Here is a 24,747-nt window from a genome sequence, read left to right as displayed (position 1 = left end):
ACAAAAAGCTGATATTGATCTAAGTAACAATATGCTGTAATTTGCTCAATGCAACAGTCAGTATGAAAACATTAACCTTATGTACCAACAAAAGGATGTTTGAGTAAGAACGGTTTAGGTCTCCATTTCAGTATGATGGCTGGTTTGCAGATATTTGTCTAATCTTTATTACAGTGTTACTCTGTTAATAGTGCTTAGAGATGATACTGGGTGTACTTGTAAGATGGTAATTACAGGAGGAGCAGTGTTGTTCACTCCTGTATCAAACACACTTTGCCCTCAGCTCTGTTTTCGTGAAATACTTCACAAGTTATGTTATAGTGAGGTGACATATGTTTTACTCCCAAAACGTGTCATAACAATTCACACAAAAAACTGAACTGCAGTAAATTAGGGCATTTTTTGGCACTGAGTCATTGTGGGGATATGACTCTCTCTAAAAGCAAACACTTCCGAGGAAACCACCCAAACACTTGCGTGCACTGCTAGTAAAATATTCTGCATTGAAGACTAAAAAGAACCTTTACATTGCATAAAGCAGAACACTGAGAAAATCCATTTAAAGCTGAACACTTTAAAAAAGGGACACAATTTGCTCTATCACCTGGTAATGGTTGTTAAAAATTATACATATAAAAACTTGGAAAACATTTTGCCACTCCCTCAAAATGGGTTTCACATCAACTTAAAGGAAGTCCATGCTGTACATATTAAGAGGCTGCGTTAGTAATGCAAAAGTCTTTCTTTTATCCCGGTGTCGAGCTGCTTGTCCTATCTGTTGGCTACATCTGAGCCCTGTGTGGAGCAAAACACATAGTGAGGCGTGTTGTTGTGCATCACTTGGGAGCTCGGGGCGTTGCTGTGAGTTGGGCTACACACAGGATTGCAGGCGGAGTTACAGGTGTTTGTGAGCCTGCATAGGTACTCTGCATGAACAGGCTTGTGGCTCTGCAGAACCCTGATGGCTTCGTCAACTTTGAACCACTTCCTCTTTCTTCCTGTGAAAACATTCAAGAGAGGACAAGGACTGATCAACTGGTAGAGGTTTGGTGTTGTGGCCAATGACACTTGGATTATACTGAATGTTGGCCAGCATTGGGATTGAACCTGAGACCTTGTGGTACGGAGTCTGCCAGAATGTCGGCTTCGGAAAAAAAATTGTTGGATATAGCCTTCCCTGTTCCGTATTTCGACGATCGAACAAGTATTGTTTTAAGCATATTGACCCTTTAAACGAAACGATGAATAAATAATAGATGATAATATATGGATAACTATAATCTGTACTGCCCCTCATTTATTGTTTTGCCCTCAACTTGTAGAATAAGTTAGTTATTATGATAGATAACCAAGTAGAGCTGGGCAACATATCGATATTATATTGATATCGTGATATGAGACTAGATATCGTCTTAGATTTTGGATATCGTAATATGGCATAAGTTTTGTCTTTTCCTGGTTTTAAAGGCTGTATTACAAGTTACAAGTCATTTTCTGAACTTACCAGACTGTTGTAACTGTTCTATTGTTTGTCTTTACCCACTTAGTCATTATATCCACATTACTGATGATTATTTATCAAAAATCTCATTGTGTAACTATTTTGTGAAAGCACCAATAGTCAACACTGCAATATCGTTGCAGTATCGATATCGAGCTATTTGGTCAAAAATATCGTGATATTTGATTTTCTCCATATCGCCCAGCCCTATAACCAAGATGAAACTGCCACTGCTCTGCAGTCCATGACAACTTCAGCAGTGTTACTGTGTGTCTGACTGAGCAGCGAGTACAATTGCTCAACAAGCAAAATAACCATAAATTGCTAAACCACAGTGTTATACAACAAGCTCAAGGATAAACTGTTCAGCACATGTTGCAGTACTAAAGTCAGAGTGGAAATGGACATTCCTGACCTGCTTCAGTTAGTTTATAAAGCCCCTCATGTCACCTGACCTTCTAAAAAAGCACCTTCCATAAAAACGATGTGTGTGTCCAATAAACCGCCAGACGGGAGTTATTAATACATTACTTCAAACCCATCATCTACTCCCATTCAATTCGAAACAGCATTTTGGTAAAGGACTTTGCCGTGGCCTGTGATTATCGGAGGGCCGTGTGGGAGAGGAGGGGTTCGCCTACTTTATTGTATGTTGACACCCTGAAGTACACCACCGCTGGCCTTTCAGCAGAGGGGGAAAGTAAACTACACCAGCTCAGTCCCTGCGCCCGCGCAGGGCAAGAGAGGACAAGTAAGGAGGGGGCTGTGGTGAGTGTTAATAACTGGAAAACAACTGGGCACAGTAAACATTCCTCCCCCTTGTGAACAGGCTGAACTCTATTTCTGTGGGTAAAGGGAGTAAGTTATTACTATTTCCAGGCGAGTTAGGAACAGTGAACAAATTACTAAGTCCAAAGAGATGTGTAAGATTTGAAATGCCAAAGCCATTCAAAATCATTTGTGATCACATGCTTATACATGATCCACATTACCAGAAGAGATAAAAGGGAGGGTGGAGGGTATATTAGTTTTAGGGCTGAAACTAATGATTATTTTCTTTATTGATTATGTTTGATCTATAAAATGTCTGAAAAGGGACTACGGGCGGAAAATAGTACTTGTGCTACAACCTGGCACAATGCATCTCTCCTTGTTCTTATACAAGGTTAATGTTAACTTGTGCATTTTCCCTGTTTTAAATAAAATGAATCTGAAATTGAAATTGTTGCAGATTAATTTTCTGTCGATGACTAATCACAGCTCTAATAAATTACCTCCAATACGACACCTCCTGATGTTTGAGAGGTGACGTTTGGGACAAAATATCAACGCTGTGGAGCATACTTGCAGTGGCAGTTCATTTAGGAGGACAAATTGTTTCTACGTGTTTTTTCAGTCAGTATTTTAGGACTGTAAACAATGTAGATCGGGGTGGTTTGACTTTATTGATAAGTATTTGTCCTAGTTCCTCAGTTTACAAAGTGATGACTGGAGGGACGCCCCAACAGTCTTTCACAACCGTCACCTCTACCGTCAAAGAGACAACAAAATCAATTTCATAAAAAATCTATTGAGAGTCAGAATAACTTCTTTATGCCATTATGATTGTGCACAGAAATAGTATGACCTGTGTAATGATATGATTTACGCATAAATGTTTTAATTTGCCCGAAAATCTAAATATAGGGATTTGATAACCTCAATCAAATTAATTTAGTGTCAATAAACCCCTGCAACAGTGGCCGGGTTGGTTCAGTGGGTAGAGCAGGCGCACATATAATTAGAGGTTTATGCCTCTGCGCAGAGGTCCAGGGTTCGAATCCGACCTGTGACGATTTCCTGCATGTCTTCCCTTGCTCTCTGTCCTGTCGAATAAAGGCGGAAAAAGTCCAAAAAATAATCTTGAAAAAAAACTGGAACTGGCTTTTTTCTGTGTGTGGGTAAATAACTGCAGCGTAATTTATGCAAACAAGCAGTTATACGATGACAAAATGAGACTTAAATGTAGAGGCATACCAATGTTAACAGAATCCTCCCAGTCTTCCAGTGTCTCCGTCACTATGAGGGTGTAGACGTACGTCCTGTGCTTTCGGTCTTTATTTTGCTGGAAAGGTTTAAATAAAGACAATACTTTATATCACTGCAATAAACTGTGTCAATGCAATGCAAGCAACACTTTCACATACAATAAAAGACACTATGTAAACACAGTACTGTTTCTTCATAGATGCAACATGAACAGAAACACTTAATCTGTCTAACTCTGAGGACTTGTACTAGCAAAGCAGGATGCTTGCCTACATATGTATCCCAGGCATGATAGGAGGGTAACCAGCTGAGTTGATGAAGGATTTTAATCGGTATTATATCATGTACTATAAGCCCCACTAGGATTTTGAAGAAATTAGTTTGACGCTTACCTCAAAAATCCCGAGTAGTCTGCCAAGCTTCCCCTTCACACCGGCCTGAACACACATGAAGAAAACTAATCAAGTGTCATCCAATACATTTACAACTGAGTGACAACACAGTGTTGCATTTCGCCATTACTGAACATTACATGTAACCCATTAAGTAGATTTGTTCACTTATGTTCACAGGGACTGGTAAATTTGTACCAACAAAGCTGTCACTGTGCGATATTTTCACACAGCTGCTACACAGCGAGAACATGTGACCCGGTATTAGGAACAGCTTGTCTCTGTTTAGATACAGTATGTATACACATTCTTTAGTTGCCCATATTTTTCATTTAGGGCATGGAACCCTGTGGTGCGAGCGGGTGCCATCCCAGCATCGCCACGTGCTTGTGAAGCAGCATAGCAGAGGTGACCAGGTAGACCTAAACTTAGTCTGAGTGACACAGCGGGGCTTAACACACGCACAAGTCAAGATCTGGTTCTGCTTATGCACAGCTTGTGACCAATATACGGCCACTGAATTTAGCGGTGAAAACGTCAACAACTCAAATGTATCCTAGGGCAGTGGGTTCCAACCTGGCGATCGGGAAACCCACGAGAAGTTCCAAAGTCAATGGAGATGATTAGTGGGGTAAAAAAATAAGAAAAGAAATCAGCTTTAGAAAATTAAGATTCATTATCAAATTGGATACTAAACTGATCGCATACTGGTTTGACCTCTTCAGGGTGCTGACAAATATTCAAAGTCAACTCTTTATTTGAACTAGTCACAAACTTATAGACAAACTTTACCCTGAGATGACCGGTCACAAAAAGAGAGTGCTTTGATCCCAACCTTTTTTACAAGCAGAAAAGGAACTAGGGAGCTTGTGGAGCATATTCCAAGTCAGAAGATACCGGTGACATTAATAATCAACTTTTTGTTACAAATAAAATAAATAAGAATCTCCATGTTGCTGGCTGGAAGGCCCACAGAGGCACTCCAGGAGCTCATGGCTTGGTTTGGCCCTTGCTGTGTGGCATATTTCAGACTTTGCCTCTCATGTTAGAGCAGTTAGGATGCCTGGAACACCACAACAGACAGAGACAATTTTTGTGTCCCAATTCCATACTTCATACTGATTGTATACGGTATGTACTATTATACTTGTCTTTATAGGGTATTATATTGTTTTCGCAGTAAATATTCAAGACATCCACATACTTCAAACTCTACAAAATAAAGCAAAATTTCTTTCTTAAGATTGATGTTTTCCAAGATCTTTCTGAGGCAGTTTAACCACAATCTGCAATTTATTTTAATGTTGTGCAGCTGCGAGCAGCTCCTACAATTTCCTTTGTGCATAGCTTTTTGGTAAAATGGTCTACATCAACACGCTTAAAAATCAAGCATTATGCATGCTGTTCATTTTTTAGCATACTGTCACTTTTCCGCTTTTCCAGTTTAAACACATTACATACTCCTGCTTAGAACTGGTATGTAGTGTAGAAGTGGGACACAGCTATGGTCTAAAGTGAGGGATAGCAAACCACGAAAGATTTATCACAGTTGTATTTGCAGTATATTTGCAAGCACTTTTGTAAAAATGTCATTGTGATTGTCTTAGTGATTTTCCAAAAAAAGATTTTCACTTTTACACACAATTTGAAAACCGCCTGATAGGAAAGAAAAATCTTAGATCTGCACAAATGAAAACTATCATATTGGCATTGATCTTGACAGCAGGGTATTAAACATGATGTTTTGAATTGTTAGCTTGCCACTGTAGTTGGTGTGCAGCTCATCTATATTCAGGTACATGTCTGGCCTGGGAGGCACAGGATGTGGGTAACTGGAAACCCTCCCTAAATGTCACTGTCAGCACACTACTATCCAAGGCAGAGGCTCACAACTCACTCCACTCCAACTACCAGCAACCCTCTTTACTTAACCACAGAACAATCAACTGGCAATTTATGTAGCATTGCCAAATATTTCCATCTCTCATCTGGATCTGGCATATAGAACAGTGGGAGCCTCTCATATGCGACCAGTGACAGCAAGACATTTTAAGAATTGTTGCTATACTCACTTTATGTTTATGATAATGATCATTTGTCTGTGCCACTAGTCTGTCAAAATCAATCGAATATAATCATAAATCTTTCTCTCAATTATGTATTTTTTTGTTAGGTTTTAGGGTCATACCAGGTTTTAGTTGGATTATTAATCACCATGACAGCCACGGAGTATGGGTTTTAATAATGTTTCTTACTAATGCGTTCACATGCTTGCTCAAAGTTCCAACATCTGAATCTTGGGGAGTTGGCTTCCCCACCAAAGACCTTTCGAAAACACATGAAAAGCCCTAGTTCACAATATCCTTATTTGCTTACCGTTTATCTTCTACTTTCATTTACATAGCGTGTAAAAGCAATACTGTTGATCAGCTGACTCTCATTACTCACATGTTGGAAATTCCCACAACCAGTTAAGCTCACTAACAAAAAAGTCCTACTTTCACCTGCATTATAACTTTGACTCCCTTAAAAATAAACAAAGCTATGATAAATTGGCAATCTCAAGCAAGTTCCAAGTCAAGTTGATTTTCAAATTTCATATTATTTTCATTTTCACACTAGCACAAATGGAAGCAGTGGCTCCCTGGGAGGAAGAGAATCATCTAAATACATATGTATAGTATGCTTTGGAAAATGGCCTGCAGCATCAAGTGTATGCAGTCTGTAGGTAAACATGCAAAAACACTATGGACATTTAATGGTTTTACTGGCTGCTTCGAAGTAGTGTCAATCCCAAAATGTAGAAGAACAGCTGCATGATGTTTTCTCCCGTTTTTTCAGTGAGTGAGCTCACCTCTTCGTACACCTCCCTGACGGCGGCCCCACAGGGCTCCTCCTCAGGCTCCATTCCTCCTCCTGGCACAATCCATTGGTCTGGATGACGACTGCTGCTCACTAGTAGCACCTGCCGAGGAGAAAGGCCTTTGTCAGGACTCTGCCACTGAGTCCGGGGTGCCAAAAACCCGCCAACAGCATGCCCAAGTTTAGAGTCCGTCACCACTATAGGTGTCTGGTGGCGGCTGAGTGTGGTGCTTGTCATTCAGCAGGATGTGTATCGAACACCTTGCATGTCATGCCAGTCATTCACTTCATTTACTTAATGCAATACGAGCGTAGTGTGGATTGGGCTGCTGAGCATGTCACGCCACATAATTAAATTGAGTGAATGAGAGTAAACTGTTGACTGTAAACTGCGGGTGGGGAAGGAAAGAAGTTGGTTTATAGTCCCTGTATTGTGTTTATATTAGACGTGCAATGTGTCATGTACTGTGTAGCCATGCTATGCCAGGAACTACTACAACTATTATTTCTGGTCATTTTTCCAGTATCTTTATTATTGACTATTATTGCCATTGTTCATCACACCCCCAACCGGCACCGTCAGACACCGCCTACCAAGAGCCTGGGTCTGTCTGTTTCTTCCTAACAGGAAGTTTTTCCTCCACACTAAATGCTTGCTCTTGGGGGAATTACTGGAATTGTTGTGTCTTTGTAAATTATAGACTGTTCTAGACCTACTCTATCTGTAAAGTGTCCTGAGTTAACTCTTGTTATGATTTGATACTATAAATAAAATTGAATTGAAATTGGAAAAAAAAACTTTAATAAACCAAAAAAAAAAAAAAAAAAAAATCATGATATCACGTTGGTTGAAAATAAAATAAAAATCCTTTATGAAACTTTCCAACAAGTAACACTACAGTGGCCCATTTCAGCCATCATTTGTTTAAAAAAATAATAAAGAAAAAAAATGTTTTTAAAACCAGACAAAAATAAAACATTAAAAGCTTGAGCAGCTATTAAATAACAAAAAGAAAGATGACAAATCAGCAGACTAAAGCCATACAATAAATATGTTTAACTGACCTCAAACACATGCTGTATGGTCGTCTTTGAGCACGGTGCACCTCTAGAGATGCAGTCACTTGGCCTTAAACCCTATCTGGCACCACACCAACCCACATTCTGTTCACTTGTGAATACTTTCTGAATCCTCTCGGACTTGTGCGGCCACTACATTCTCCAGCACTGGATAACCCAGTAATGGCTCTCTTGACAGCACAGCCTGATTAAAAACTAGCATCAAAAATCAGCACATGGCATGTTAAACACTATAGGGGACCACAACTTTCGACTGTCCCAGCAGAGGTTTCCCTACGTTAAGATGTGTCTGCATTCCTCCTGAGACCTGATAGTGGAAGCATGGCAGATTTGTGAAGAGCACTAATGATAACAACTTCACTGCCGTCAAAGGTGGTCTCTATTGCACAGAAATGACAGTGATGAGTGAAACTTCATGCTGTGTGACTTCATGTCATGTAATTCAATTCTGTAACAAAAAGGTCAGGAGTAAGATAAAACCCACAAACAGTCTCACTGTTAGATTCCTCAGTCAGCAACCTCATCATGAAAAAGCACACTATCGAACTACAACTAAAAACTCACAAAGAGCTCCTGTTTAGTGGTCTAGATGCTTTGGACGATTGACATAAATGCTTAAATGCATGTGGGTGTCTCTCTCTGGAGACCGTGTGGACAGAGTTGCCTGTGTTAAGAGAGTTACGCGACTTATTCTTAACACAGGCAACTCTGTCAATACTTGTGATTTTGCTGTCATATAATCTGCCACAGCCATTTACTCACTCTAAAACCTGCAGAGTTAGATCTTTAACTCACTGGTTCACTACCCTACTCTTTATAGAGCAAAATATGGACGCCAAAGGATGAAACAGAATGATGCATCCCTTGAGGCAATCCTGCCAATCCACTTTACTAGTTTGATGTCTTACTTGAATCAGTAATGAAGCAGAACTTTACATAATACATTTCTTTCAGCTAATCTAGAAGACAATAAAAGTCATTCACCCCACTTGGAAGTTTTCGTGTTTTATTGTCCCACAACGTTGAGTCAAAGTAGATTTAAAGTGCCCATATTATGCTAGTTTCCAGGTTCATAATTGTATTTAGAGGTTATATCAGAATAGGTTTACATGATTTAATTTTCAAAAAACACTATATTTTTGTTGTAGCACATTGCTGCAGCTCGTCTTTTCACCCTGTGTGTTGAGCTCTCTGTTTTAGCTACAGAGTGAGACATCTCACTTCTGTTCCATCTTTGTTGGGAGTCACATGGGCAGTAGAGTGGGGATACCAGACCCGAGCCCGACGGGACCCGACGGGACCCGACACAACGAGCCGGGCCGGGTTTGGACAGATATGTAGAAATGATGTTTGGGTCGGGCTCGGTCACATCAGCGCAATAAGGCATTTGTTGTAAAATGGTGCTGCAGCTCCTTTAAGAGAGCTCAGTGTGCGTGTGTGTGTGGAAAGAAGAGAGATAGAGAAAGAGGAAGCAGACGTGTAGATGCGACCGGAGTGGAGTTAGTGGAATAAGTTTAAGTTTTGTACACAGTGTGAAAGACTGAAAGCCAAGTTCATTCATTTGCTCATCAGAAACGGTATTTTAACCCCGACGTTATTCATTTTATAATGTCGGCCCTGGAGGTAACGAGTCTCCCGATTTTCTGACCACGCTCGGAAACGAACCAAATCAGGAGAGGTTAACACATTGAACATTTTAAATTAAACAGCTTATTAACGGCGCTTGTTGTGCGCTGATGTGCTCATCTGTTGATATTTCCGAATGCCTTCCTACAGTTGCTTAATAAAAGTGGGCTTTCCACATAAACAAACGTACATGTGTCATTAGCATGAGAAATTAAATGAGATTTTAACTGCGTTGGGCCCGGGTCGGGCTCAGACATAAATATCTTAATGCCAATCGGGCTAATGCGCAGTAGCTAGGTAAGGACTACTAGCCATTCAGAAGCAGAGTATGAGGGCGTGCCACGCTAGCAGCTAGGCGAGCATTATAGTGTCACTTTGTAACACACGTTTGTCACAGAAGTAAAGGCTGGACTACAATAGAGCTGTTTGTGAACACTGTTTTCTGTTGGAGATGGTAAGTCCCTTTGGGGTGGACTTTGTAAACCTATTACATGCACAAAAAAAGATACATGACACAATAAAGGAAAGGGAAAAAGCCAAAAAGAATAATATGACACCCTGTAATGTCAAAGTCATGTAAAATTGCTACAAATTCATTTAAATTAATCAGAGATATAGGCACTGTACTAATTTATTTAATGTCCAAAAGTTACTAGTGGTCGACTGATATGGATTTTTCAATAGCCGATGCCGATATTTAGAGAGCAGGGCGGCCGATGGCCGATATAAATGCCGATATTGTGTTTTTTGTTTATCTGATAAAATACAATTTAATAATAATAATAAAAATGGAACGAAATTGCTGAACTTGAAATAAACATTTATTTAACACTGTTATTGTCTACGTTGTCTCTGTTTTGAGTTGTAGGCTAAAACTCGCAGCATAGTTTTGAAAACGCAAAAAGGAAAAATGTTGTCAAAACTTTCTGTTGTCATGTGGACGGCCCCTTAAAAGGCTTCACACTTACACTTGCTTACCATGCCAAAAGCATCCCAAATGACAAATCTGATCTGATCTGTTTGTCGCGCCAAGGACTGGGGGCTGGGGACCCCCATACAATAGTTTTTCGATCCCTGTAAGTAAGCCACTATGTTTTCTGTTAATCAGCCTCGTGAGCCCAGGCATGGGCCAACGCCTATTATCTTAAAATGGCAATAATCAGCCCAATTAATCGGTCTATCACTTTGTGTTAAACTGTATGTGGCATTCATGTGGTGTGAAGAGTTTGCTGCTGACAACTGATGATGTGGTGGTAAATAATAGCGGCAGGGGATGAGAGAACAGTCTCATTTGAGACTCTGCGCCAAATCCACACAACACACACATGCATGCCCAATTTTACACAAACGCCACGTGAAGCACGTAGGCACTTCCACGTACGCGACTACTCACAAACACACACACTCCCAGCCAAAAGGCTTTTCAAAAACCACTGGATCAGCAGTCGCTTTTCTGTATGACAACAAAGAGCTTAGCAAAGGAGGTTAATGACCCCAACAGGCATCACACACCTCAGTGAGAGCTCAGTCAGGAGTGCCTTCACTGCGCACATCCACATTAGCTTTATAGGGGATCAACATCCGATCATAATACAGCTAAGATACTGTTGACAGATATTATCCTCAGATAAACGTGTAATGCATAAAACAGTCTATTTTGTATGTTATTTCACCTACATTTGTGATGTATTTTGATATATATTGTCAATATTAATGATACACTGATTTCAACCATCCTGCCCAGCCAAAATCCTACATTTGATAATCATTTTCTACTAGACTTGTTATTTTCCCTTGAATTGAAGATGAATTGAAGGTGCGTTATTTTTCGGAGTACAAACAAAATGAAGTTATGCTGTCTAGTGTTCTTCCTGCAGAGCTTTTCCTGTCCTCCTGGACTCCAGCTGACATGTAGAGGAAGTGACTGTAAACCAGGCATGCAGATTGGATGGATAGTTTACCACATGAAGTGTGACATATGCAATCAAAGCACAGACAGTGAGAATAAAGGACGAGATCAGCATGGCATGTGATGGGAGACCATTTCATCATCCTCCAGTGCAATCAACAATATTCAAAATGACTTTTAGCATGTCAGCACTCAAGCAGGAGAGAGAGAGAGCGAGAGAGAAAAGAGTGATGGGGAAGAGGAGAGTGGGAGCAGGAAAGCAAATCTGTGCCTGTACCTTGTTTCTATAAATCGCAGCTGATAGGTCACTTGGTGTTTAGCACACAGTGTAACACTCAACCAGCCCCTTACGACCCCACTCCCCCTATCAAATCACGTTGTGATCTAGGACAACCGCTGCCCCCAGTGTATAACTTGAATACTTAATAACTTCCATACCAACTCAGGCTTAATTACTACCAACAAAAAAACAAACATTGGTAGCCTCAAATGAAAATAAAGATTCTGTAAATGTGCTTACACTCTTTACACGCTTATTTTAGGAGTTTATGTTAGTTGCAGAACGAGTCTAATGGGAGACGTATTCAAACATGGTCATTTGTAATGTCAGTGTGCATATACTGTAAAATTCCTCATCAGCTACACAACCCTTTAGGTGGCAGGATGCATTTGATATTAGTATTTGTATTATTATTAACATGTCTCATTTGATGTTCAACTATAGCAACCCTCTACTTGACGGAGGACAAGTCCTGCTGCCTATGCTAGTTTTGCCGTATGACACATACTGACTAAATAGGAATGGATGAGACAGACATGTTGCAGCACTTAATGGACATCATAATACAGTTTTGTGATTGTGTTCAGTGTCATGGTTGCCCATTGGCTTTTGTAAGAAATGCAGCAGCAACAGAGTGAGTGAGTTGCCTGGTGCCTCAGCAAAGGATTAGTGATCACAGTGACATAGTTGATAATTAAATTACCCTGTACATTAACCACATCAGCTGATGCCAGTGAAGTTAGAAAACAGATGCCACCTATGTGCTATGTAGGCTAGATGCAATGTTTTATAATTGTAGATGGTATTAAAAAAGGATGAGGTGCATTATACCCAGGTGACACTAAAGTTCATACTTGCATCCAACATTAGACCTATGAAATACACTTAACGGTTTAACGAATATAACCAAATAAATGATTGAGGGTGCAGGATTGTCAGTGGCAATACCTCGGCCAGCACAGTTTGCACTGCCAGGACACAACGAGGATGCCTGTCTTTATGAATTATGAGTTATATGGATTTCCTCCTGGACAGGAAATGAAAAGGATGGTCTCCTGCTGAGTGCTGGTTAAAGTGAGTGCCAGCTTGTTGTTTGATAGGTCAAATATTTTGAATTTTAGCCAAGTTATGTTCACCTCTGCCCAACACCTCAATTAAAGACATGGGAAGGCACCTCACACACAATATTAAACTGAAACTCGGTATGGCATGTCTTTTAGGGTCCAGTGAACACACAGATAAAGCAGGGTACTGGATCATAGACAGCCAGAGTTCAAACTTTAGCCGTCGACGGGCACCTCTTACCTCGTCCTCCTTCTCGTTTTTAAAACACAAACACGCCGCCCTTCTCTTGAACCCTTCGCCGTCGTACGTCCTGGTCTGGTTGGGCTTAAACTTCATCATTTATGTCTCTAAATCGTCGAGCGCCCGAAAGACAATGTCAGGAATAGCGAAATTCTGGATTCAACCAGACGCTGAGTAAAGTGGCTTCGGCTGTCCCAGGACGGGAGAGTGGAAGAGCAGCAGCGGCGTATATCCCGAAATACTCCCCAACTTTAAGCTTCTTCAGATAGTCCCAGTTACAAAGTGTGTACACGGTTCATACATTCCTGGACAATGTCAGACTGCTTCTGGCCGTACATTGTACCTCCCATGGTGGTTTAGTGCCGCTGTCAACACGCATGATTCAACAAAGTCGCTCCCATCTGTGGTCGGTGAGTTGCTACCAGCTGACCTGAGAGCTGCGCAACAAGCTACCTGTCCGCTCCCACGTTACACTCACTTTCTTGTTCATCATTAACAAGGCGATTAATACGCCACACATGGATCAATATGTCTACAGCTGCCAGCTTCACGCGCAATGTTCAACCGCCGTGAGTTTTCACGAAAAACGTCGCGTGCGTGAGTGATGCTTTTCTCAGAATTACGAATGCTGCTTTCAAGTGCCGCTCTTGAGATCTTAAATCCCTAAACTGGAATACTTTGAAGATAATTTGAGTGTCTTTTCGTATGAGATACGAACACATTTGCAGACCATTTAAAACAGTTTGTGATAAGAGAGTTTTATTTCATGAATTATACTTTCAAATTATTTTTTTTATCAGTTTTATTATGAGTTTTTAAACATTATTTCCATCCCATACTTTTAACAACGTCTTAATTTTCCCCAACATATATATATATATATATATAGGCTATATGTAGGGGATTATTCCTTTCCACATTCCCACATTTACAGAAACAAAAACAAAATAGGCCTACCCAAAATAAACAAATAGGCCTACATAAAAACATAAATAGCCCAAATAAACCGTGCCTCAACATTTACTGTTTACTTTTATACCAGAAATGACCTGCTGCCTTAACTCATATCTTGGCAGCCAAGGTTCATGTCATGCGCTAAAAAAAAATCTTTCCCAATCGCATTTGGATTATCATGATTACCAAACTTCCCACAGTAAGTGAAGGGGTCGTTCACTGCAGTTTTAAGGTCAAGCATTAACAGACCTAGCTATATCCACAACGCTGAAACGTTTAGTTCAGTGCTGCAGTCTGGTCTGGTGGTGGTAACGCTCACTGGTAGCGGTTATTTACAGCAGCGTGCTTCTTGTATGTATTGCTGCTGAGTATAAACAGGTATACATGCTAGTTACAAAGCTCTGGGCTTCCCTCTAGTGGACGTGGACTGTCTTTAAGCCACAGGATGTATTCAAGGGTGAACCTTTCTCTTAATACATCCATGGGGTGAACATGTTTCGAGGTGTTTAAAAGTTGACAATGTCTGATTAGCTGGACGTGTATTTTAATTGTAGACTAGTCTTTTCAAGGCTGTCCACAACCAGGACGTGGTTGACATTCAGAACTTTAGGACACTGATATCTGGTAGAAACCAAATAAGAACGCTCTTTTAAAATAAGAGATGGCTTTAGTTAAAAAAAAAAAAAAAAAAAAGAAGGAAAAAAATATAAAGCCCACACTCAAAGCAGCACTATGGCTCACATTAGGATTAACCATACCATGCTCGCTTTGTAGAGATAATTATTAAAATGTCAGGGGCATGGGAGCATGCAGGCTATAATTTCATCTCTAAAGACTCCTTTGAACGTAATCTGACTGGAACAGATCCATGTGGCTGGAGAGGACATACAGCTCGGGTTGATAACTGTGTGAGGGCATTGGGCACCAAGCTTAGAGAACCGTATGACTTTGGTTCGATTTGCAACACTGTATCAGCGACAATGTGAAATATCATCATCTGTATAAAGAACTGTTTTGTTGGAAAAGACCAGGGCACACTTCTAGTACCCAGCAGGTTCAGTTCACACTGGGCCATCTCAACCTTCACACACTGATGAAGTAATAGTCCACTGGAAAGGAGGGAGGGAACAACTGCTGATTAAATAAAAATGGGATTTTAGCTTAATAGTTAGAAATACCAGAGGTATGTTATTAAAATACTGCCAGGTGTTACCGGTTTCATGAAAAGCAGGAAAATTAATGTTTAGTACCAATTTAATAAGAAGTAACAATTCACATAATAAGCTGCAAACATTGTTCTGAATGGTATTAGCTAGTTATTAACAGATAGTAATTATTAGTTATACTTAATATGTCACTTCTTGTTTTCATCCATGTACACGGTCTAAAAATAAAGAATTTTTGTCAAGTCCAAGCCTTTCTTAGTGGTTGCAAGTAACACTAGTACTGTATTCCATGACTGTAAAATGTTGAGGTACTTGAACTGTCTTTGAGTATTACAATTTACCAACTTTATACTCCTATTTCAGAGAGATATTGTACTTTTAAGTCCACTACATATATATTTACTTGTTTCTTAAACATACGATGAACTTAGAAAGTCCTGCACACCCACACAGGTGTTCACTTCACTTATCGTGGCTGATTAGACCTCAAGCTGAAGTTGAGCTATGATGGGAATTATGTAACAAAATCCATGCGTTAACAATTGATAAAGGTTTGACCCGACACACCCCCAAACCCCCCTAATCAGGCAAAATAAGTGACATGCATGTGTCAAATCAAGAACTACACCCAGACAACTATTTATTTATTTATTAATCAACAGATTTTATTTACAGAACATAAAGGTATGCAGGTGGACTGTTTCATAGCATTCTGAGAGCAGAAAAACATTTCCTCCCCAGATTAATAGAAATAATGAATTTACAAACAGTGAATTGAATACAGACTTTTCAGCCAAAGACCAATCACGACAGTTGAGAGTCAAAGCCTTCAGTGACCTTTTAGTTTAATCCCGTACCAACTCAGCGTCTCCTCTCATACACATCGGTACCCCACCCCACCCCACCCCATCCACCACCGCTCTCGTCATTAAACAACTGATAGCTTGAACGTAACCACTGCGTTGTGAAATAAATGCCATTGGAATAAGTGAATCACTGAGTCTTGCTACAGTAGCATTAAATTGTGATGACATATGGGGGGAAAAGCAAGGTAGTTAGTATGGCAATAGCAAGAAAGATTCACATATAAAAGACTGGATATATTAAAACGTGTGCTAAAACTAAAGAAAGGTCCACAACTTCCACCCTACCCTTCACACTCTCCCAGGCCATCCACAAGCCTATAATGAGAGAGTGGTTGAAAAAGTTAATGTGACAGGCTCAGTTTGTTTTTAGTCATATTATTTTGTATTGAATGCAGCCAGATATGACTTAAAGAAGAAGCAGGGCTACGATATACTATGCGTCCTGCTGGGCCATCTATACAGCATGAAACTCTGGTTGGTCAGCCTCCAAGTGAGTGTCTAAATACAGTGGGCTAGTAGTAGTTAGCTGCTTTTTTTTTTTTTTTTTTATAAACAAAAACAGCAACACGAGAAAACAAAGTATACAATATTGACCGCATCTAGTCAGGCTCCAGGGCCCCCAAATTCATCCCCCCCCACCCAAAAAAAAGAAAAATGTGGGACGTAGGAGACGCCCACCTCCCCCTTAAATGTGCTCGTTAAAGCAGCAGTTGGGAAAAGCTTCCCAAAATCAATGGACAAAAAAAGCCAGGTGAGTAGATCTAAAACCTCTGCCCATGCATTTCAACAGTGAGTAAGGACAAGACGAGTCATTTCATTACTAGTGCGCATTTAAATCACCAATTGTCAGCAGTTGTTTTATTCCTCTACCATTATATATTCACGTTTATTTTATTATATATATATATATATATATATATATATATATATATATATATATATATATATATATATATATATATTCAAGACGGTGTCCTTTAAATGTAAATGAAGTAGGAAGATGTCTTGGCAGAGCATAAGGAATCGCACTTGATTTCCACTTGTTGAGCTGCTTCACACTTCATTTCTGCTTCCAGCGTAAAGCCTGGTCCATGACCTGGCTGCAAAGTTAAACAAAACAACAACCGAATATGAACATGAGTTACGTCAAATTATTCACCAACATGGCCATGTTTTTTATTTTATTTTTTTCAAGGCTTGCATTAAGACAAGTTTATCATAATGAATCCCACACACCAAAATGCTAGAAATTCTAAATTATAATTTTTTCACTTCATGATAAAATTGGGAGACACAAATTAAGTCGTCTTATTGCTGCTTGCAGATTAAATTAGGTTTTATTATTGCCTTTACTGCAATAACCACAGAAAACTCCTCATCACCACTGTATCCAGTCGTTAGGACAGAAGTTGGTAGGACATTTTTATCTTCTAAAAGTTTTTTAAATGAAAACAATGTTTTGAGTACATTGTTAGTGATCATTACACAGTGTTGGAGTTTCACCACATTTCAGTAACTGAGAAATAGAGTATATAATAAGGATAGGATATAAATAATTCTAGGTAAGATCGTTTTTTTTTTTTTTTTTTTTAAAGTAATACGACACCAGACACAAAAACCTGCCTTAAAAAGCAAAGTAAATCGTATTTAGTGCTTGTTTTTGTTTTGCTCCTGTGTGTGTATTTATGCTGGATATTCCTATAATCCAAATGACGATGGGGAAAGGGAGAACTAGGCAAGAGCTGGATGGAAAGTGTAATAAACCCTCGGTTGACCCTCTCACCTGTTTCTATGGCTTCAACTTCATTGGACTTCCACTTCTCTGCAACATCATTTGCAAGGGGATCATCAGGGTTGGGTGCACTTAGTAACGCCTGGATTGACAGCAGCACTGTGCGAATCTGCAGAGCTGGTGACCATTTATCTGACAAAATGAAGAACAGAGGGATTAATAAGACAATAAAATTGAGACCAAGAAAAGCAGAGGGACAATAGAGTGTTTTAAGCTGCAGGGGCAATGAAGAGACAGTGCTGATGTGCAGTAGTAGTGGCACAAAGCTCCATTTGGGGCCACAAGTGTAACATAAGAGGCCTTTGATCTTTTGAGCAAGATGAAATTGGCAAATCCCTCAATTCATTCACAGGCCAAACATTAGAGGACAGAATACATACAGACTTCCCTACAGTAACAAGCCTGACTCAACAGACCAAAAACAGAACAGGGGAAAAGACATTTTCGGTCAAGTTGAAAACGTGCCCTTTAAGGTAAAGCACCATGTATATCCCACATAGCTGGCCAAGCATAAACTGGGACATTACAAAGAATTGACTTACCTTTCAAAATGTCTAGACATATTCTCCCCAACTTGTCTACATTGGGATGATATATTTTGGTCATGAAGCGCACTTTCGGAGCAGCCATGGGATATTCCTCTGGTAAAAAGAGCTCGAGTTTAAACGTGCCCCCCTCAAAAGGTGAGTCCTGAGGTCCACAAATGATCACATGAAAGTAGCGGGCGTTGCCTTCGTCTGGCTCTGCCTCGATGCCTGGGACAGGCTCTGCAATCAAACGTTGAGTTTCCTGGTACAGAAAAAGACAGAAAAAAAACTTTATGGTGTTGTCACCATATTTCAAGTCATTGCCACAAAGTGCTTTCACTTTTGCGCTGCAAAGTGCACTGTCACTACCATAATAAGGCTTTTCAGGGGGAGATATGTGTTTGAGTAATGCTTTTGAACTCTGTATTTCAGTAGGGATGCAACTACTAGTGTTCAGGTAGGGCAGGGGTACTCAGACATGATTGCACAAGGTGAACAAACTTGAAACTAGTTGGATAGCATAGAGCATATGTCATACCCCTCAAGCTAACCAATAAGGGGGACCAAATTTATACACTTTGAATCTGGGTTGAAGTATTTGATGGTCATTTCCTTCAGTGACTGCAGACACTTGGAAACAGTGCAATCCTTAGTACTAAATTATGACGCAACAAATAAAGCTGGGAATTATAGAGATCTAGGCTACACATGTATCAAGCATTACAGTTTAACTAACTGGAAACTACACATCACTGAATCTAAACCATATATGCATCTCTTATTAAGTGAAACATCCTTTAGGAATTTTTATTTGATATTAGTAAAACTTATTAATTCAACATTATTCATTCAAAAGACTTATAAAAGCCCTTAGCCACACCTGAGAGCTGCCAAAAAGTTGTGTCACTATTACATATTTTCACAAAAGAGATGTTAGGCAGGAGGCGGACTGTAGTCTGCTTGGCTTTTATCCTTTAACACAGAGGGGAGGGGGGCTTTGACTGCAGTGGTGGCTCAATGCTGAAGACTCTCTGTGCACTTTGTAACTGTCTTTTAGAGGTGACACTGACTCAGCCACCGCACCACAGGAGACCATTACTTTCATACCCATCAGCCACTGCAGCAAGGCTTCTCCCAACTCATAGTGACAGCCACATCACCTACAGAAACACATCTTTACTGTTAAAGACGAACACCTCTTGTGGTATGCACGAGGCAGCATGAGAGTGACGCACCTGATAAGAGGTCTCTAACAAGAAAACTACATTCAAGCTTGCTAGTATGCACATGCACGTTGTCAGTATAAATGATGAACTGCAGTGTTCTCTACCCTTCTTCACTGTACATTCACCAATTCTCCAAACTGTAGTGCTGATACTACAATTATCCTCGTCTATGAGGGCCTTTCATTTCCCAATCTAAAAACCAAGTATCCCCTTGTGCATGTTTGAAATGCAGCATTGTGCAATAGATGCATCGCTCTCATAACAACAGAACAATAAATAAATAACACAACAACTATGGAAAAAAAATAAAAAATAGCATCAAATAAAGTTTGCCAACAGCCGGCACTCTTGTTTTGGGCGTTCTTTTCCTGAATGCAACTGAGAGTGAGATTCCTGAAATGTTTCAGATAACCCACAGACAAAACCACGCAGTGAAAACACAGACGGGAGAGGGGCACCCGGTCCCAGTCACACGCTCTGAGGGCTCAAGGGCTCGGTCTGCTAAGTACTGTTCCCAGCCCTTCCACCTTTTCCCACCAACACTAGTCCCCAGTCTGCTTACTCACCCACCTGTGCAACCTTGTATTAGACTAGGGCTGAACGATTTTTAAAAAATATCAAATTGCGATTGTTTTGACAGATATTGTAATTACGATATGATTTATGATATTAGAGGGAATCATCATTTTTACATAATTCTCATTTTTATTGAAAAAGGTTCAAATGAATGAGGCCTATTGCGTGATTTTTGTCGGGATCTGTATCAAACAAAGACATTTTCTTAAGTCTGTAGAATATGATGTGTAGGCCAGGACATCTCTGCTGCACAACAATATTTAATTCAAAATGGTATTTTGGCACATTTTACCTCCTGCGATTTAAAAATTGCAGTAGCTTCTCCTGTAGTATACGGTAATTCCTCTCCTATGCGACAGTAAGTCTCGTGGTAATGACACAAACATTAGCCTATTTTTACAAAAACGTCTTCTACGGAGCCATAACGTGAGATACAAGGTAATGGAGCCTTTTATACATTGTCATGTTTCTTTAGAAATAAACAATGGACAAATAGAGTCTTTAAACACTTCAGATAAAGTTATTCACTGTCAAAGTGATGCCAAAATGAATGGCAGTCAATGGAATGCTAACGGGAGGTGATCGCTTTGTAGTATCAAAATGGCGCCATAGGAGGTTCGAGTTCTGAAGCGAAGCTTACCCCCTTGCCTAGTAACCCTAATAGAGAGCCGAAGTCACGCCCTTCTACTACCGGCCAATGGGAGCTATCTTTCAAAAGAATATGAACGAGAGTCAGTGAAGAGATAATTATATTTTTTATCCTGTTTGAATTGAGCCATGGATTAAAAATTTGATGTGCGTCAATTTAAAAGATAATTTTTCAACTGAAGAAAGTCACAGTTTATTGTTAAACTATTATAGTATAAGACTGTGAAAATACGTAATTAGAAAGGCTGTCACACTTCAATGTCGCATGGATGACGTCTCGCTGAAGCTACGATGTCTGTGTGTATCGTACCGGGGGATGTAGCGTTACTCAAATAAACAGTGGATCTCGCTTGTTCTTTTGCTTATCTGCTGAAAACACTTCACTGGATAAAACACAGCTGGTAAGATAATGTTACATGTGTTGTGGAACAGAGCTAAGCTAGCTAACTAGCGAACAAGTTGAGCATCAAGCTAGGTGACGTAAATTGTGTGAGACGGGAGATGTAGTTCACTGTGAGGTTTCACACAAAACTAAGTGGTACTACGACAAACCTACGGCTAACTGAGACTTTCTTCGGCTGAAAGAAAATCTTTTAAATTGACGAATATCATATTTGTAATCCATGGCTCAATTCAAAGAGGATCAAAAAATAATTTGCCTCTCCCCGTTCACTACCGTTCATATTTTTTCCGAATTAAGGTCCCATGAGGTCCACCGGAAGGGGCGTGACTTTGGCTCTCTATAGGCTCAATATCTTCTCCAGCAGGAACACAAGCATGTAGTCCGCCATTGTTGTTGTCATGAGACATCGTCACGGGATAAGAGGTCGGAAGACTAGAGGTCGAGAGCTGTGGCGATGACATCATCGATACGCAAGTATGCGGCTTCGCCATCCAAACGAAGACGCAAGGGCACTGTTTTTTTTTATTTTTTCACCCTGGAACCAGGTTTCAAAAAAGTGCGTCTTCAGGCAGTGTGTTTACAGGATTCGTTTGGACGATTGGCCAAAACGTGTGCGTTTACACCAAAAAGCGTTTCCATGTGGGTGGCCCCTAAATAGTGGGTTTACAAATAGAAGACTGTCAGCTTTTGTGTTTAATAAGATTATAAATGACATATTTGGGGATCTGTGGCTGCTGGTCAGACAGTGGAAGCATTATCAACACATTAACCTGGTATCTGGGAAGTTTTTTTTGTTCTTTTTTACATTTTATAGTCCAAATAATTAATAATTTAATTCATATTAATGAATAATGAAAACATTAAGTGCAAACTTAACTGAAAACATAACTTCTGATCACATAAGATAAACAACACAGACAAGCAGTTTGCCAAGTAATCAGAGCTCCTCTCAAATCCTGTGTGTTCACTAAAATGTCATAATAGGCAGAGATAAAATGCAACTACTGTTTTTGTCCTTACTTGTGAACACACATTTTCGCTGAATACGTTGGCTGTCATGACATTAGCCAGTTCTGGTACTGTAATTATGGGTTTGCATTTAGGAGGTGCAGGAAATAGAAGGCAGTTGTCAAGCGACACTGTATAATATTGATTGGCTGGGGATGTAGCTAACTAGCTAATTAGCATCTTTAAATATATGCTGAGCAAACATTTTACTAGTGGTTAGATGGCGCACATCACTTTCTGATGCTGCCAAATTGAGTCAGTGAGAGGTCTGCAGTGGAAGTTATTTCTGATCACAGGCGCAAACTGTTGACCCATATCACTTTGTTAGGTTACCACATGTACGACTAAGATATGGTAACGTAACTACTAACGTTTAACTCCTAGTTGGCTAATGGAACACTTAAGAACTTCACTAACTTAGCTAAATGAAAAGGCGAAACGCTGTCAAAATAGGCAAACATCCAATATTAGCTAAATTCATGTATGCTTAAATGAAATTATAAATACTGGGAGTATCAGGCTACCAGGCTAGCTTTAGCTTGTTCCTTTTTTTTTTTTTTTTTTATTATCGTCCAAACACAAATTAAGCTAACAAACTAGCCAAGGTTAGCATAGTTAGCCAGCACAACACTTTGATCAGTAGCAACTGGAGAACACTTGTCCTTGTAAAGTATATTTAGAAAAGATCAGCCCGTCACACTGTACATTAATCTGCCATTTTCACGGAGGGTGGATGTATTTTTAACCCACCGTGTCTCGGTGTATCTGGGTACAGGAATGAAACGGAAGTTAATTTAGCAAACTAGCGCTAGCGAGCTGGATGCTAACGTTAGCACACATAACTGGTAATGAGCACAGCACTGGGACTTTAGACTGTTTAAGTACAATTTTGGCCATGGTAGAAAAGTGTCACATGCTGCTGCTTAAAGTGCGAAATAATTACCTTAAGGATCCTACGGGGCAGTCCTGCCATCTTGTCTTAAATGCGGGTTTCAGCTGCGCCTCCTCTCTGTCGTTGGCATTGACAGCAAACACACGTCTTCCGGGTTCTCTGCGTCATAGCAGTGAATGGACAGGAGCACTGATGTCAATTCTCAAACCCAGTTAAAAAATGTTTGAGCTCTGTTAAAACATACTGATTGAGAGTCCATAGAAACTGCCAAAACCACGAGTGCAGAGCAGAACTCAGCCAATCTCCCCTCTTAATTTAAATTTAAGAAGAATAGTCCAATTTTGGAACCACTTGATCAAGTCAGATAAGATTCACATCAATACAGAGCATTATAGCCTACTGTATTGTATATGTAGTAGCCCGTATAGGCTACCTAGAAAAGTGAAACTATCTGAACCCAGATAAAAATACCTGGAATGGAACAAATGAGGGAATCATTTTCACATGTCAAAGTGATGCTATGAAAATAATTTCCAACTCACAAGTAAAACAAGGGAGAAGACAGCACTACAGTAGAACTGACAAAAGAATATGTTGCATGTCACAAAGCAATACGTATTTTTGCTTTGGCAACATGTTTATAGCATTACATCATGGCAATAAAGCCAATACATAAATAAAAATTGTAGCTATGTACCTATAGCTAGCTTTATCAATATCAAGGATAAACATATACCGACAGATGCAATTCCTTATGGTAGGCTAAGCACAATTTGAATATTCACTTTCACCATATTAATTGGAAATCAATTTGGTCTTTTAATAAATATTTTGTCACAAAGTCAGAGTAATATATTTTCAGAGAAAGTCCAAGAAATATATTTACCTAACAAACAAATTTCTAAAGAATAATGACACTTCTGAATTCTCTGGATTTTGTGATACTGTATATTAGCATAGAAACTTTATATTATATTATTTATTATAAATGTATTTCTGTGAAAAGTTTTTGATGATGTGGAACATACATTTGAAATGCTTTCTGTGGGATAAAGATTCAGTTAGAGAAATGCTGAAAACTGATTTTATGTGTTTATTTTTCATCTTCTCATTTTCAATACAAAAGTGTTATCTATTAAAAAAGTTATTTTTCTTTTATTCTTGTTTAGCCTTCATGCTTTAACACCAAATGAACCAAATAAAGCATAAGATCAGACTGTAACCTGAAATTATGATAATACAACATTAAAGTTGTGGTTACAACCATTTTACACACACATAATTAAAGAATTGGAAAATGAGAGTGAGAAAGTCCTTTTGTTTGGGACTCTTACGATTATTTTACAGCCAATATTTATTTTCACCCAAGTATTATTGGACTTTTATTGAGTATTTTTAGACTGTGATAGTGCTCATTTTTAATAAACACTTTGAATGCTTTTTGTACAGTTGCTAAGTTGTCACAAACCTTTTTGCACCAAAGTGCAGTTTATGCATTACAACACCTGAGACGCAGAACTCTAAAATTATCTTTGCTATTGACATTAATATGGCAGTGCATTATTTGGCAATTTCATACATTTTAAACATGAACCTTTTTTGTCTGCTCGATTTGGAAGCAAGAGTTTCTCTAAAGTTGAAAAGCCAAACTTTGTGTCCCGCAGCTATTCTATCTGTCTATGTCTTAGACAAAACAAAGCATGAAT

The 24,747-nt window shown here is 39.5% G+C and overlaps 2 protein-coding genes across 2 annotated transcripts; both read right to left on the bottom strand.

Moving 5' to 3' along the window:
* Nucleotides 1–318: 318 nt before the first annotated feature.
* nudt4a (nudix (nucleoside diphosphate linked moiety X)-type motif 4a) lies at nucleotides 319–13,595 on the bottom strand. Its single transcript, XM_028585160.1, has 5 exons — nucleotides 12,984–13,595; nucleotides 6,776–6,886; nucleotides 3,922–3,966; nucleotides 3,518–3,605; nucleotides 319–998 (listed from the first exon to the last, which is right to left on the bottom strand). The coding sequence occupies exons 1-5, from the start codon at nucleotides 13,080–13,082 to the stop codon at nucleotides 772–774; spliced, it is 570 nt and encodes a 189-aa protein (XP_028440961.1). The 5' UTR covers nucleotides 13,083–13,595; the 3' UTR covers nucleotides 319–771.
* A 3,317-nt stretch (nucleotides 13,596–16,912) lies between these two features.
* On the bottom strand, nucleotides 16,913–23,237 carry ube2na (ubiquitin-conjugating enzyme E2Na). The gene is made up of 4 exons (XM_028584838.1): nucleotides 23,093–23,237; nucleotides 18,304–18,550; nucleotides 17,753–17,893; nucleotides 16,913–17,069 (listed from the first exon to the last, which is right to left on the bottom strand). Exons 1-4 carry the CDS (start codon nucleotides 23,120–23,122, stop codon nucleotides 17,023–17,025), a joined length of 465 nt encoding a protein of 154 aa, XP_028440639.1. The 5' UTR covers nucleotides 23,123–23,237; the 3' UTR covers nucleotides 16,913–17,022.
* Between the last annotated feature and the right edge of the window lie 1,510 nt (nucleotides 23,238–24,747).

Source organism: Perca flavescens, chromosome 8 (genome assembly GCF_004354835.1).
Source record: "Perca flavescens isolate YP-PL-M2 chromosome 8, PFLA_1.0, whole genome shotgun sequence".
Classification (NCBI taxonomy): domain Eukaryota; kingdom Metazoa; phylum Chordata; class Actinopteri; order Perciformes; family Percidae; genus Perca; species Perca flavescens.
This window is presented reverse-complemented; position numbering and strand designations above follow the sequence as displayed.